Consider the following 14,600-nt stretch of genomic DNA (forward strand, 5'->3'; position numbering starts at 1 on the left):
TATTCGTACACGCTGGTATTTTATATCGAAAACTAAGATAGAATCTGGGCATGTTCTTGAAATGTCAAATTGTAGCATTATCTATATCAACTTCAACACTAAATGTGTACACATAGTAGAGAGCAATGGCGGACCTATATCATAGCTTTTGGCAGGGCAATGCATCACGTACTCTCTATATTATGAGCTACGTAGAAATATATATCTTAATATATGGACCAACACAATTATTTTTTTAAAAATAAGGATTTGAAATACTCAAACTATGTTCTGCCAATACAGGCTTTTCGAATTATGCACCAGGGTATCGATATTTGCCGAGAACCAGCCAGAAGATGACTTGTATCACCTACAGCGGGTAGATGGAGAAAAAAAAAAAAAAAAAAGAATACGGCTAAGAAACAGTGTGCAGAGAAAGAAAAAACAAAAGGTATCTTGTCGCTGGGGTTTTCAAAGATGAAATGCCCACTCGCCGGCGTGCATGCACAAAACTGTCCACCCGCTGAAATGCTTGCAATCCCGGCCAAGAAAAGAGGCAGGGGCCATCCATGAGATCATAAATTAACGTTGTGATCGTGTCACAGAGGGTATCAACGCGGCATAACCAAGCCATTGATGCCCTTCAAGTCATGCAATTGGGTTTGGAGGATGTCATTCCCATGAAGAAGGTCCTCGAGCCAGTCAGCAGCTCCAGTGAGCATTGCGCTTTTGCTGAACCCGCCGCCTCTGAGTGCAGGGACGAGGGTGCACAAGTCCTCGAAGCCTTGGCGAATGAGATTTCGGCGTTTCTGTTCCGAAAGAATGTGGTTGGTCCGCTTTTGTTCCTCTGTAAGATTCTCTCGTGCCGCTTTGGACCCTGGCTGTAGTCGGGCTTTTCGAGACATGTCTGTTGATGCCCGTCGGCCTTTGCTGATAGATCCTCTAGATTTCCTTGAGTGAGGTCGTGCATCATCGTCATCGGAGTATTCGTCGCCCTCCTCTTTCACAACCCTTGAGCGTTTCCGAGGGTGTAAGCTCTCGTCCAGGATAGCACCACTTCGGAAGGTGGGACCTTGAGGAGGAGCCCCAACCATGCGTTCTGGACTAGGTGCTCGTGTGTTTGCTGCACTGCTTTGTGGCTCGAAACACCCGAGATGATCGAGCAGGTCATTTGTCCGCTGTTCCTCGTCGGGCTGGTCAGGGGGGCGAAGATAGCCTTGATCCATAAAACTAGCATCTGAGCCCCATCGCAAACTGCGGACCTTCCTTGATGGATGTTGGTCTGCGGGAATGGGGTCACGGACGTCAAAAAACATCTCCGAGGTATGATATCCAATCGGTACATCAGCCCGGGGTGGAGATGAAGTTGAACCATGTGCAGTAGTGCCGGTATGTGAATTGTTTTTTCGTTGTGTCCCAAGGGCAGGGAGAGTGTGTCCCGCGAAAGTCTGTTGTGCTAACGTAGATCCCAACTCTGATCCGTTTAGACCGCTGTGGTAGAGCATGGAGGCTGCAGCGAAGATATCCGAGCTTGTGGGGTTGTCTGTTATCATTCCCCCGGATGCTTTTCCTAGCCCATGCTGCTGAAAAGCAGGCTGTGATAGGGACGTGGTTGATCCCTCAAAGTTGGGTGGCAGTTCACCTGACCAGTCAAAGTTAGGTGCCCCGGGTTTATGTTCTTGTCGCATCCAGAAATCATTCGTAAAGTGGTTTGCGTTCATGGTAGTAAAGAAGTTGTCGAGCATGTTGGATTCATTATCATCAAGAAGAGAAGGCCCTGGGGGAAGAGCAGGTGCCTGTTCAAAGGGGGTATCCATGGGGGAGAGAAAGGAGTCTAGAACCGGGTTAGAGAAGGAACAGTACAGAATGATGCTCGGGGCAACTCACATCCAAAGGGAGCAGCCGGAGGGGATGTGCGCCCAGTCCGAACTTCAGTCCCATGTCCATTCATAGTGACGATTGGTTCAATATCAAGAGGAATTTGTATGCCGGAGTGTCGGTCAACAAAAGGGTTGCTACTCTGATGCTAAGAGTAGCGCGGATCAAGACGACACTGTCATGCCTTGGACTCAAGTGCAAACAGCCTGCGATCAAGGTGATAGCGAAAGTTCGACTCCACAAAAGAGGGACGCGGGGGGGTAGATCAAAGCCACGGGGTTCTCCAGAGTTGATAATGCGACTCGATAAGAAGCCGGTTCGGTTCGGCGCAATGGGAATAAGAACAAGAAGGTCAGACAGAAGTGGAAAGAAAGAAAGAAAGAAATAGAAGAGGATCAAGAGAGTGTCCAAAAGCAAGAGAGATCAAGAAGAATACGTGGAGAGTTTCGCATCAAAAGCAATCGTCCTGTTCGGCCTCGACCTGATCACATGCAAAAATTTGAGCGCGTGACGTAACAGTACCAAAATGACCATAATTACCGTCGTTCTGGTGTGGTCTTACAATGTACCCCCGGTATTTAATACGTTCCCGGGGAAGAGCTCATGTGCTGTTGAGTCCCGGAGAAGCCTTCCCGAGGCCCTGAGACCGACCTTTGTCTCCAGTCCTGTCACTGCCAGACTGCCAGACTGCCAGTGCTGCAAGAAGTACTACACAAGTATACTGCAGGTACCCCCTTTATTACTTGATTCTTTGATGTACATTCGGAATACATCCCACTTCATTATATCTCTTTCTCTTTCTCTCTCTCTCATTCTTATCTTGCAAGGGGGAAAAAAAAACCAGATAAATTGGGTCCGGTTCATCTCCCCTATTTTGGATAGTTCTCCTGGGATCGTCCGCCGCCACGGGGTATTTTTAAATTAAAACATTCGCCTTGTTCAGCCCCGCAATCCCGAGAATTTCCAAGGTTTGCCCCGAAAGGCCCATTGCTTCGGATGATCGTCCTCTGTCTTCTCTTAACTGGTCCCTCCCCCGAATTTGCATTTGGATCTTGTTTGCGGGGGCTTTCCTGAATTTCCCACTTGGGCAGGGACCGAGGTATAACTGAGTCTCTAACAGGCCCATTACATGCGATCCACGATCCACATACTAGTCTAGAAAAACGATCGTGCAAGTGTCAATTTCCCCTCTGCCGGAGAATACTACCCAATTTTCGGGAGGTGCAATTGTTAGGTCACCCCACGGATAAAACCGATTAAGCTCTTACACCTCTTGATTTTCTGATTGGCGAGAAGATTCTTGTGAATCCCATCAGAGTTTCCAAGGTTATTGTTGGCTGGCCCCCCTCATCGCCGATTAGTTCGGGGAACTGTGATGTTGAACACCTCCCGACGGATCATGACATGAAGGTTTCCGGTAGCATGGAACCTACACTCCGGAGACGCCATGGAAGGGACAACGTCCGGGTATTCAAGCCGTGAGTCCATGCGATCTGTTACCCTTGTGGCTTAGTGCAACTGTGTGATCTGAAGAGCTCTTGCTGATTGTGACTGAAGCCTCCTTCGCGCCTACGTCCTCGGGTACCTGTCTTCTGTCACCCCAAAATTGGTGTCTTATGTACGCCGACTGCGCAATAAGGACTGGACTGCGCAACAGAAACTCCAAGAGGTATGTCGCGACATCACCTAAGTACGGACCTGTTATCGCGACTTATCATGTCACCCGTTTTCTCTGGTCCATCGCGCAAATGAAGTGCTACAGCTAACCTTGATTTGAGAATAGCTAGCTAAAGTGTTGACTGGCCCTTTGCGTCTGAACAGTTTCCCAACCGCGTGTGCTTCCCTGGTCGGTGGTTCAACCCTACTACCAATAGGATTGTATCGTCTGTGTGCATTGGTCACAGCAGGGCTCTCCAAACGTGACGTTCAGATTTCAAAAAAGCTCGACCGCTTGATTAGATTCGTCATCACTTTTCTATCCGGGTGGTTCAGTTTTCAACTGCTGAACAGAAACCGCATCTGTCTACCAATAGAAGATGTCAGAGCTATCCGGAACTCCACAGATCAGGGGAAGGACCCTAGTCAGGTCATGGCCAATCCGCTAGAGCATCACCGCCCGGAGTTAGCAGGGAGGACAATGGACCTCACCATCTACATGGTCACAAGAGCTGTAGATGCGGTCGCATGTGCTGCTTGGGGTCGCTGGTCCCGTCGCCGCCGGGCCCAGAATCGCTGGACGACTGTCGAATCCCTTGTCCCTGGCTTCGCCGACGCAACTGTCTTTGCCATGAGTGCCGCTGTAGTCATGTGGGCATGGTTTTATCTCCCTGAAAGACTGCCCAGAGCCTACGAGAAGTGGATCGGGGAAGCTGCTCAGGTCGATTCGCGTTTAATTGAAGCCTTGCGTCGTGTTCGACGAGGAGTCTTCGTTTATGGAAAGGATACAGGCCAGGCACCTCTTCTCCAGTCGATGTGCAAAGACTACAACTGGCCAGAGGTCTGGGGAGACCCAGCAAAAGTGATCCCGATCCCTTGCGAAATGGTTCACATGGGCTGTGGTCCCAGTTGTGAGAAACACGCATTGTCTCGATTTGCCAAAACCTTCAAATTTGCCTGTGCAACCTATATACCCCTACAAATTGTTTTCCGTCTGCGCACGATGAAATCTGCAACTGCCCTCCGTCGGGCCCTTTCCGATGCAGCACGATCATCTGCCTTCCTCGCATCTTTTGTGAGTTTATTTTACTACGGCGTTTGTCTCGCTCGGACACGACTTGGCCCCAAGATCTTTGATGCGAAGACCGTCACTCCGATGATGTGGGACTCTGGGCTTTGTGTCGGTGCGGGATGTCTCATGTGTGGCTGGAGTATATTGGTTGAAAACTCGCGGAAGAGGCAGGAGATAGCACTATTTGTGGCACCCCGGGCTGCCGCCACGGTTTTGCCACGGTTGTATGATAACAAGGTATGTATCGGACCCTCGCATCCTCTGTCCACAACAGGGTTACACCCACATCCCCTCCAACCCCTTCTCAACGTCTCCAAATTAGCCTGTGGCAGGTTCCAAAACAATCACAAGGTGCTGACGCGTGTTGGTGTTTCCCAGTATCAATATCGAGAGCGTGTTGCATTTGCTGTTAGCGCTGCTATTCTTATCACTTTCCTCCGCGAGCGACCTAGCATGGTACGAGGAGTTTTTGGTCGCATCACATCGAGTGTGTTGAATTAGACTTTTCTTTCAATGAAATGCCTCGAAGGCATCAAACGGTTGTATTAGTTATTGGTTATTTTAGACGTCGGGTCTGACTTCTGAGTGCTATTACCCTGTATTATTTCTTTACGAAATTTGTATCCTTACGCACATTCAAATGTTCCAAACTTGATGGTACCGGTTAATTTATGTACTATGTACAAGGCAAATAGTATGTTCATACTAACAGTGTGGTGTGCTATTCTTACTGTAAACTGGTCGCTGATCATGTCAACTCTGCAGGCTAAGCAGCCGGAAGGGTGCAGTTGGGCCTGTTTATTTGACACGATCACGATCAAAATCCAATTAATCTTCATCAGCAAATCAACAATCAATTCAAGATCCACATATCCAACCCCATTGTCTCAATATTGCTCGCCGTTTAGATGTAACGTGACCCCGAAGCTTAGGGCTTATCGATAAGCCATCGAATCAGAGTTGTCATCACGTGTTGGGGATACGCTGGATCTCATGCAACCCAACATCCGATCCCATTGAAGTCATAGAACCATGTTTTCACGATTATTCCCCTCGCTAGGGCGCTCTGCGCTGACGGGGACGATCCCCCAGCGCTCAGTCTGTCTCCGGAAGAGCGTCTTCGAGGTAGAGCGGAGGTACTTCTCAAGGAATTTCCTGCTTCATGAACGCAATTCATCTGCGGCGCCTTTTAATACCCCAGAATCGCAAAAGCGCAATGCCTCTACAATGTAAGCTGCCATCGAACCCGTATTTGAGGTAATCTTTATCCTAACAAAGCCCCCGATCAGGTACTATACCATCAGTATGATCCTCGGAACGGTTGCCCTTGCATATGGATCTGTCCCTCTTTACAAAATGGTATGCCAAGCTCTCGCTCGATCTAGAGTACATCCTAAACAGAATCTCATTCTGATCCCAATTGCAGATCTGCCAACAGACCGGTTGGGGTGGTCAGCCCATCCTCACCCACCGAACCGGCGACGGCGATACCTCTGCACGTGTGACACCAGTGACGGACTCTCGTCGTCTACGCATCACATTCAACGGCTCGGTATCGGATGTCCTCCCTTGGAAGTTCACTCCCCAGCAGCGCGAGGTCCGAGTGCTGCCCGGTGAGACGGCGCTGGCATTCTATACCGCAACGAATAAGGGCCCGCAGGATATTATTGGAGTCGCAACATACAGTGTCACGCCAGGTCAGGTTGCGCCGTACTTTAGCAAGATCCAATGTTTCTGCTTTGAGGAGCAGAAGCTCAATGCGGGAGAATCGGTCGATATGCCTGTTTTCTTCTTCATTGATCCTGACTTCGCTACCGATCCTAACATGAAGGGTATTGATACTATTACCCTTTCATATACCTTCTTCAGTGAGTTTTGTGTCTATTCGTTGCTCTCTTGGCCAGGTCTAACCCCAAAGCAGAAGCGAAATATGACGACAACGGTGTTCTGACGCCAATCGCATCATAAGAAGCTCATACCAAGGGCGCATTGGGGTACTGCATTTTTCAACTATGTGGATTTGCATAGACTTGGACATTCAACGGTGAACAAAGAAACATGCGTGGTGTTGTGTCCGGCTTTTTCGCATTCATCTCATCTCTCAAAGCAAATTTTGCATGTACTATACATCTCGGAGTTTGGCGGAAGGCTGCCAAATGCCTAGAAAAACTATATATCTGTATATATTATTGATTTTATTCATATGTAATCGTACAATCTTCATCGAATTAAGCTCATCGATGCCCTTTGCTGCATTCATTGATATAGTGGGAGCGTGCACGGACCAGTGATTAATTAGGCGCGTACCTGGACGCGTTCTCCAGTCCGCATCCTCTATCGAAAAACCACCAGCACTCCGATACCTCAATCCTCTCAACAGTCCTACGGAGTTTTCAAAATGGCTCTCCTTGTGGACAAGCTGCGGCCACGCACCCTTGATGCTCTCTCGTATCACCCCGAGCTCTCTGATCGCCTGCGGTCACTGGTAAGAAACCCTGACCTGCGGAACATGAACACGATTTTAATACAAGGTACCATCGATAGGCACAAAGCGGAGATTTCCCTCATTTACTAGTCTACGGACCCTCGGGCGCTGGCAAGAAAACACGCATAATTGCGACACTAAAAGAACTGTACGGCCCCGGTGTCGAGAAGATTAAGATCGACGCCAGAGTCTTCCAAACGACAAGCAACCGAAAACTAGAATTCAACATTGTCTCGTCGGTATACCACCTCGAGATCACCCCCGCAGACGTCGGACAATATGACCGAGTCGTCGTCCAGGAATTGCTCAAAGAGGTTGCGCAGACGCAACAGGTGGATCTCGGCGCGAAGCAGCGGTTCAAGGTCGTCGTGATCAACGAAGCCGACCATCTCACACGTGATGCCCAAGCAGCTCTCAGACGGACCATGGAGAAATACAGTCCCAATCTGCGATTGATTCTCCTGGCTAACAGCACCTCCAACATCATTGCACCGATTCGCTCCCGAACCCTGCTGGTCAGGGTTGCCGCGCCTACTGAAAGCGACATTTGCTCTGCGCTCCATCTTGCAGGGAAAAAGGAAGGATGGACAGAGTCAGAGGTGCTTAACAAGAGGATTGCAAAGGAGAGTGGACGCAATCTGCGTCGTGCGCTGCTCATGTTTGAGTCCATTTATGCGCAAAAGTGAGTCTTCGCTTCGATACTCATTAAATTGGATTTTAGAGGCTTACCTTTTTTTTCCCCGTAATTTAGTGAAAAGGTTACGGACAAGACGCTCATCCCGCCTCCGGACTGGGAGGCTCTCGTTGCTCTTACGGCAGATGAGATTCTGGCCGAACGGTCACCAGCTCGACTGTTGCATGTCCGCGCACGTCTTTATGATCTTTTGACTCATTGTATCCCACCGACGACTATTTTGAAGGTGTGTATCCACATTCATAATTAACATGCTCCAGATACTAACTGTTGACGCTAGACCTTGACATTCAAGCTCGTTGCACGAGTTGATGATGCACTGAAGCCAGAAGTTATCAAGTGGTCTGCCTTCTACGAGCACCGCATCAAGCTGGGAAGCGTAAGTCATTGATGATTATTATTGCTATCAATTCAAGCGCTAATGAAGGACTCTATACAGAAAGTAATCTTCCATCTCGAGGCCTTCGTGGCCAAGTTCATGCGCATCTATGAAAGGTATGGTTTCCCTAGATGATTTAACCGATACATAACTAATAGACTAGTTACCTGATGGGCATGGACTTTTAATTACTCACTACCAACAAACCAAGACAATGGATGAATGACGATTTGTACACTAAGGTGGTTTTCAGTGAGCATGGGATCTAGGAAGTTATGGTCTGCTATTAAGCAGAATCATGCTTTTTCGAAATCTCCAGGTATCCGAATTATTTCCATTTTTCACGGGCGCATAAGGCATTTGCTGAAAGGGTTCTGGCGTTATATCACTTGTCATTGTGTACTATCTCTGAGGTGGTAGAAATATCTTTGCATACATCAATATCTCAAACTCATAGTTATATATGCACTTCAACAGTGAAGGTGTGTCCGCATTGTAGATAGGAGTAGTCAATTCTGAGTAGTATAGGTTTGATGCAATGATATCAACCCCGAATTGTGTATATCACATGGGTGTCTTCTTAACCTACGTCATCACATCCCCGTCATCCATAAACTGGACCACTCGCTAAAAACATCGGAATAGCTTTCATCTTTCGATCAGGAATTTCTGCTATATTTTCATAATACTGTATCTATCATTGTCCCATCACTTTACTTCTACCCCAACACGAACAGCATCCAAAATGTCCGACCCCAGACTTGTTGATATGGAACCCGGCGGAGAGAGCACTCAGTATGGACTGCATCAAGACCGCCTCTTACAATTGCTCTTCACTAATGACAGGGTACAGATATGAGTCTATCAGACAATTCACTAAGAGTCCCCCAAAGCAAACCGGACAATTGGGGGGTGTGTCCTTCCTTGGAGATAATCCTGAGTGCACTATAGCAATTACTGACCTCATGTAAGCCGGCGATAAGCACACTACAAGCGAAGTGAGCCCTGGGCTAGGAACACATAGCCCGGCACCCAGCTATGACTCGGATTTCCAGGCCCAGAAGCTGGGCATGGGAGCAATGGCTGACTCTGGTAAAGGTAAATGCTGAATATATTTTCCTTGTCTAAACTCCTAGTATCAAGACAAAAGATCCATCGGAGGAGCCCGTGCCTCGATGGCTCCTAAAGAGACGCAAACAGCTGATGATAATGTACAAAAGATATGAAACGTGCCGAGGACGATGCCGTGGCCAAGGCCCGCAGACAGCAGGGGTATGGGCCTGGATCTGGTGTCGGGGCTTAGTCGGCGAAGACGACCGAAGCAAAAGACATGACCGATGAAAAAAAAAAGGGAAAACGGTATCATGCGGCAAAACGACAGTTTATTGGGTAGGTTCGGAGCTGGAGGAGGAGCTCTTCGGAGGTGAAGCGAGGTCGTTGGTACCAAGAGGCGGGTTTCTGCGTGCCCGCTTGAGAGACTCGAGAGTGACACCGTTTCCGAGCTTTGTGATACCGACGACGGGGGGGGTCATCCTTGTTAACGAATTCCCAGAGACCTAATGAATGAGAATGAACATCTTTCGTACACCAAAACAGTACATGTAGAGAATGAGAATGCATAACCTACCAGGCAATTTGTGGCCCGCCAATCTGAAAGCCTCGCGGGCAATCTTCTCGTGAACATCTCCCTTCAATTCAAAGACGATTCGGCTCACGGGCAGTCGGACAGTCCAGTAGTCGAACTTACCCTTACCCTTACCCATACGCTGCTCGTTACCCTTGGTGTAGACACCAACGTTGGCGCTGACACGCTTGTACAGCTTATAGTTCATTCCTCGTAGCCGCCGCTTGATAGTCTCTTCGGCGATCTTCAGCGCCGATGCGGGCATGCGGCGGTCGTGGTCCTTCATGCGCAGACCGAAGTCTCCCCACACGACTGTTGTTCCTCGGGTGGATCCGCCGGTAGCGACGTGAGGGCGACCCTTGGGGGACTTGGATTTTTCTTGGAATTTCGGGGTCAGCCAATCGAGGGCGGGCGAGGTGGTAGAGAAGCATCGTGATAGAGAAAAGGTGGCCAGCGGTCCCGACACTGTGTCGCACTGTTAGTCTTCGGCAGAATGGGTTTTATGGAAATTAAATGGCTCGTACGGGTTGGCCGCGTGCAGGCGGAGAGAGGTCCAGCAAACATCTTGATCTGTGGACCCATTGCGAGGAGGGAGGCGGCGAGATATACCAATGTTGCGAAAGGCTTCGTTACTCCGGCACTTTTCGATGATTGGCACTAGTCCAGAAGTGGAAGGATGGTGTACACGTGACATGTCTCCTACTTATTTGTTTTGCCTTGTAAATCAGGCCGCAATACCAGCCCACTAACTATGTAGTTACGTACGGCATCTTTCATTCTAGAGTAGCTCTAAATAGCAAATTATTGGTGTGAGATGTACTTAATTGTACTAGTAGAGGAACCTCGGAAGGCTGCACTGCGCTGCTTAATAAGTAAAACTATATGTACATATATAGTATGTTCAGAGTCTGGCTGGTGATCTTCTTGCCCTTTCCCAAGGCTTCGTAATTGTACTTAGTGGCTCATCTTACCATAGAATTATTACGCATAACCTATGTTATTTTCGATGGGTTGGGCAAATCTTAGGTATGCTCCTTTCACGATTCTTATAGTTCTTACAGCTGTACATAGCTTATGTACGCTAATCCTAAAAAGGAAGAAAGTGCTGCCTTACGTCAGCCAGTCACGTCTCCCGGGGGAGTGTCGCGTCGTTCGCGACCTACCAAACGCTGCGGCAAGAGCTCGATTGGTCTTAAACCAAGTCCCCAGTTACGATTCTACGTCGAATTTTCGTGTGACTGATCGAGGCTCATTATGGATATCCGGAATTTCTTTGGCGGCAAGCCAAGTCAAGGCTCCAGCGACGCCGCCGCGAAGCCCGCCGCCAAAAAAGAGGTAAGCTGGTGCCTTGCTTGTGAGAGGAGGTCCTGGTCACTTTATATGTGATCTGGCGCCCTTTGAATCGCTCGAGATTATAATCTAACCTCGAATCCGACAATGCAGGACTCATCCACCACAAGAAAGAGACGTATGCTCTCCATAATCCATACTTCCACAGCACTAGTCTAACGCAAGAACAGGCAGCAGGAAAGTTGTGGATGACAGTGACGAGGAAGAAGATGTAGCACCCGTCAAAGCCCCCGCTACCAAAGCGAAGTCCAAGAGTCAGCCGTATGTCCATCGCTGTATTGAAATGTCTCGTACCATTTGACTGATGAACTTTCTTTGCAGAAAGCCCGAAGACACTAAAGAAGAACCTACAACTTCCTCCGCCTATTTCGCCTCCAGTAAGAAGAAGGCACGACCTGCCAAACCGACCGAGCAAGCTCAGCCCGATGAAGCCAAGATTGTTGCCGAAAGTCCCAAACCCAAGAAGACTGCCGAAGAACCCGCGAGCAAAGGTCGAACCACTACCCGAGGATCAACAAAGAAAGCCACAAACGTCCTTGAGGATGAAAATCTCGGTGCCGATGACATTTTTGCAACCGAATACGGAAAGGCTGGCAAAGGAGAGGACGCTTATGTGGCCGGGGATGGTAGCGACGAGGACAGTGACTTCGAAATGCTCGAGGTGAAGCCAGCCGCTGCAGCATCGAAGAGGACACAGAAGAAGCAATCTTCTCGCGATGACGAGGATGATGTGGTCATGGAAGATCTCCCCAAGATTCCTGCTCCGAAGGCTAGACCTGGCCGCAAGCGCAAATCGGAAGCTCTCATCGACGAGGATGAAGATGGTGACTACCAAGAACCCAAAAAGGAAACCAAAAAGGCAGCCCCGAAGGCCAAGGCCGCCGCATCGCCAGCTGCGAAGAAGCAAAAGGCTAGCCCTAAAAAGGCTAAAAAGGAGGACAAACCAGAAAGCAAAGAAGTCCAAGATATCTTCGACAGCATTCCTACGATTGACGCCCCAGAACCTCCTAAGGGAGAGCCAAAGAAATTCAAATTTGGAGCACAGCAAAGCCGGGACCCGGCAACGACTGGCACTAAGGAAATGCCCGTTGGGCAAGAAAACTGCCTTGCTGGCTTGTCGTTTGTTTTCACTGGTGTTCTGGAATCCCTCGGTCGCGAAGAGGGTGCGCAACTGGTGAAGAAGTATGGAGGCAAAGTCGTTGGGGCTCCTAGTTCTAAAACGAACTATGTGGTCCTCGGAGGTGATGCCGGCCCAAAGAAGCTTGAGACCATTGCAAAGCACAAGATCAAGACCATCAACGAGGACGGTCTCTTCGAATTAATTCGCCGACTGCCTGCTAACGGCGGTGATGGAAAGGCAGCCGAAAAGTACGCCGAAAAACTGAAAGCCGACGAGGCCAAGGTCCGTGCCATGGCCGCCGAAATCGATGCGGAGGAGAAGAAACGAGAAGAGCAGAAACGAAAGACGGCCGCGGCTCAAAGACCCAAGACCACCACTACAGCGTCTCAGACGCCACCAAGCTCACAGCCCGCATCATCTGGCGATCTCTGGACCACGAAGTATGCCCCAACATCGACCAGTATGATCTGTGGTAATAAGGGTGCTGTGGAAAAGATTCAGAGCTGGCTGCGGAACTGGCATGCCAATGCCCAGGACGATTTCAAAAAGGGTGGTAAAGACGGTTCGGGAACATACCGTGCTGTTATTCTTCACGGTCCCCCAGGAATCGGAAAAACTACAGCAGCCCATCTCGTGGCAAAGCTGGAAGGATTCGATATCGTGGAGACCAACGCCAGTGACACCAGAAGTAAGAAGCTTGTCGAGAGCTCTACCCTGGGTGTGTTAGATACAACATCATTGCAAGGATATTTTGCCGGACAAGGCAAGCAAGTGGAGAGTGAAAAGAAAAAGCTCGTCCTCATCATGGATGAGGTTGATGGTATGTCTGCCGGCGATCGTGGAGGTGTGGGAGCTGTCGCAGCCATCGTCAAGAAGACCAAGATTCCAATCATTCTTATCTGCAATGAGCGAAAGCTTCAAAAGATGAAACCTTTCGACTTCATCACTTATGACGTGCCATTCAGACGCCCGACTGCTGAGCAAATTCGGGCAAGGCTGTCCACTATTTGTTTCCGAGAAGGCCTCAAGATTCCGCCTCCTGTACTTGACGGCCTCATTGAAGGAACACATGCCGATATCCGCCAGGTCATCAACATGCTTTCTACCGCAAGACTGGATCAAAAGGGTCTCAATTACGACGAAGGCAAGCAGATGTCAAAGTCGTGGGAGAAGAATATCATCCTCAAGCCGTGGGACATTGTCAGCAAAATTCTCAGCGCCCAGATGTTTTCCCCGAGTTCCACTGCTACCCTGAACGACAAGGTCGAGCTTTATTTCAACGACCACGAGTTCAGCTACCTGATGCTTCAGGAGAATTACCTCAAGACCAAACCCGCCCTCGCAGGCAAATATCATGGCCAGGAACAGCGACTGAAGTCGCTTGAACTACTGGATAATGCCGCGTCGAGTATCAGTGATGGTGACCTTGTCGACCGCATGATCCACGGCACCCAGCAGCAGTGGAGTCTTATGCCCACCCATGCGATCTTCAGTTTCGTGCGGCCGGCCAGCTTCCAGTACGGAAACTTCAATGAGCGGCCTGCATTTACTAGCTGGCTGGGCAATAACAGCAAACATGGTATGTTTTGGATGTCCACCCATCGTCTGTATACATTCTCTAACTAATTTATCCTTCAGGCAAACTATCACGATACGTCAAGGAAATACAGGGCCACATGCGTCTTCGTACCACGGGTAACCGCGACGAGATCCGTCAGCAGTACATGCCCTTGCTCCAGGAGAAGATGATACGCCGAATGATGGACGAAGGCAAGGACTGCGTCGACTCGGTCATTGATCTAATGGATGAATACTATCTCACTCGCGAGGACTTCGATTCCATGGTTGAACTAGGACTCGGCCCAATGGACGAGTCTAAAATCAAACTTGAGACACAGACCAAAGCCACCTTCACGCGACTGTACAATTCGCGTTCGCACCCTATGCCATTCATGAAGGCCAGCAGTGTTGTGGCACCTAAGCAGGCAAAGAAGGAGAAGCCTGATATTGAAGATGCCCTTGAAGGATCCGATGAAGAAGAAGTTGTCGAAGAGGTCAAGAATGAGGACGAGGAAGAACTTGATCTGAAGAAGGACAAGTATGTGACCTTGCCTAAGAAAAAGAAGGCGCCAGCCAAGGGCAAGAAGACGAAGAAGGCCGATGATGATGTTGATGCTGAGGAGGAAAAACCGAAAAAGGCTCGTAAGAGTAGGGCTAAGGCCAAGGCTTGAGAGATTATTATTTTTTTTTGTAACATATTATCCATTTGTTAAGAAGCATGCGTTTCATAGGGTTGGTGCATTCCAATCTGATATCTCTTGAGCACACCAATTTAATTGTTTTACATCTTGACGTGGCTTCGT

The 14,600-nt window shown here is 49.0% G+C and overlaps 7 protein-coding genes across 7 annotated transcripts; 5 read left to right on the top strand and 2 right to left on the bottom strand.

Annotated features, from left to right (window-relative positions):
* Positions 1 to 590: 590 nt before the first annotated feature.
* N7455_011219 (basic helix-loop-helix domain-containing protein) lies at positions 591 to 2,233 on the bottom strand (the record flags this gene model as incomplete). Its single annotated transcript, XM_040959832.2, has 2 exons — positions 1,867 to 2,233; positions 591 to 1,813 (listed from the first exon to the last, which is right to left on the bottom strand). Exons 1-2 carry the CDS (start codon positions 1,928 to 1,930, stop codon positions 591 to 593), a joined length of 1,287 nt encoding a protein of 428 aa, XP_040809693.2. The 5' UTR covers positions 1,931 to 2,233.
* A 1,028-nt stretch (positions 2,234 to 3,261) lies between these two features.
* N7455_011220 (uncharacterized protein) lies at positions 3,262 to 5,086 on the top strand (the record flags this gene model as incomplete). Its single annotated transcript, XM_040959840.2, has 4 exons — positions 3,262 to 3,335; positions 3,415 to 3,526; positions 3,641 to 4,822; positions 4,964 to 5,086. 4 exons carry the CDS (start codon positions 3,262 to 3,264, stop codon positions 5,084 to 5,086), a joined length of 1,491 nt encoding a protein of 496 aa, XP_040809730.2.
* A 531-nt stretch (positions 5,087 to 5,617) lies between these two features.
* N7455_011221 (cytochrome c oxidase assembly protein) lies at positions 5,618 to 6,553 on the top strand (the record flags this gene model as incomplete). The annotated part of the gene is made up of 4 exons (XM_040958918.2): positions 5,618 to 5,814; positions 5,875 to 5,944; positions 6,012 to 6,453; positions 6,507 to 6,553. 4 exons carry the CDS (start codon positions 5,618 to 5,620, stop codon positions 6,551 to 6,553), a joined length of 756 nt encoding a protein of 251 aa, XP_040810707.2.
* A 430-nt stretch (positions 6,554 to 6,983) lies between these two features.
* Positions 6,984 to 8,331, top strand: N7455_011222 (replication factor C subunit 5; the record flags this gene model as incomplete). The annotated part of the gene is made up of 6 exons (XM_040958855.1): positions 6,984 to 7,070; positions 7,130 to 7,752; positions 7,822 to 7,990; positions 8,045 to 8,143; positions 8,204 to 8,259; positions 8,307 to 8,331. 6 exons carry the CDS (start codon positions 6,984 to 6,986, stop codon positions 8,329 to 8,331), a joined length of 1,059 nt encoding a protein of 352 aa, XP_040810648.1.
* Positions 8,332 to 8,888: 557 nt separating this feature from the next.
* N7455_011223 (uncharacterized protein) lies at positions 8,889 to 9,446 on the top strand (the record flags this gene model as incomplete). Its single annotated transcript, XM_040958871.2, has 4 exons — positions 8,889 to 8,938; positions 8,997 to 9,055; positions 9,116 to 9,241; positions 9,364 to 9,446. The coding sequence occupies 4 exons, from the start codon at positions 8,889 to 8,891 to the stop codon at positions 9,444 to 9,446; spliced, it is 318 nt and encodes a 105-aa protein (XP_040810683.2).
* A 28-nt stretch (positions 9,447 to 9,474) lies between these two features.
* Positions 9,475 to 10,544, bottom strand: N7455_011224 (mitochondrial 54S ribosomal protein uL16m; the record flags this gene model as incomplete). Its single annotated transcript, XM_040958884.2, has 4 exons — positions 9,475 to 9,699; positions 9,771 to 10,232; positions 10,292 to 10,424; positions 10,533 to 10,544. The coding sequence occupies 4 exons, from the start codon at positions 10,542 to 10,544 to the stop codon at positions 9,506 to 9,508; spliced, it is 801 nt and encodes a 266-aa protein (XP_040810624.2). The 3' UTR covers positions 9,475 to 9,505.
* A 414-nt stretch (positions 10,545 to 10,958) lies between these two features.
* N7455_011225 (replication factor C subunit 1) lies at positions 10,959 to 14,468 on the top strand (the record flags this gene model as incomplete). The annotated part of the gene is made up of 5 exons (XM_040958831.2): positions 10,959 to 11,102; positions 11,211 to 11,235; positions 11,288 to 11,378; positions 11,439 to 13,816; positions 13,876 to 14,468. The coding sequence occupies exons 1-5, from the start codon at positions 11,022 to 11,024 to the stop codon at positions 14,466 to 14,468; spliced, it is 3,168 nt and encodes a 1,055-aa protein (XP_040810695.2). The 5' UTR covers positions 10,959 to 11,021.
* Between the last annotated feature and the right edge of the window lie 132 nt (positions 14,469 to 14,600).

The sequence above is a fragment of the Penicillium solitum genome, assembly GCF_028829755.1.
Source record: "Penicillium solitum strain IBT 25940 chromosome Unknown utg000009l_segment0_segment0, whole genome shotgun sequence".
Classification (NCBI taxonomy): Eukaryota; Fungi; Ascomycota; class Eurotiomycetes; order Eurotiales; family Aspergillaceae; genus Penicillium; species Penicillium solitum.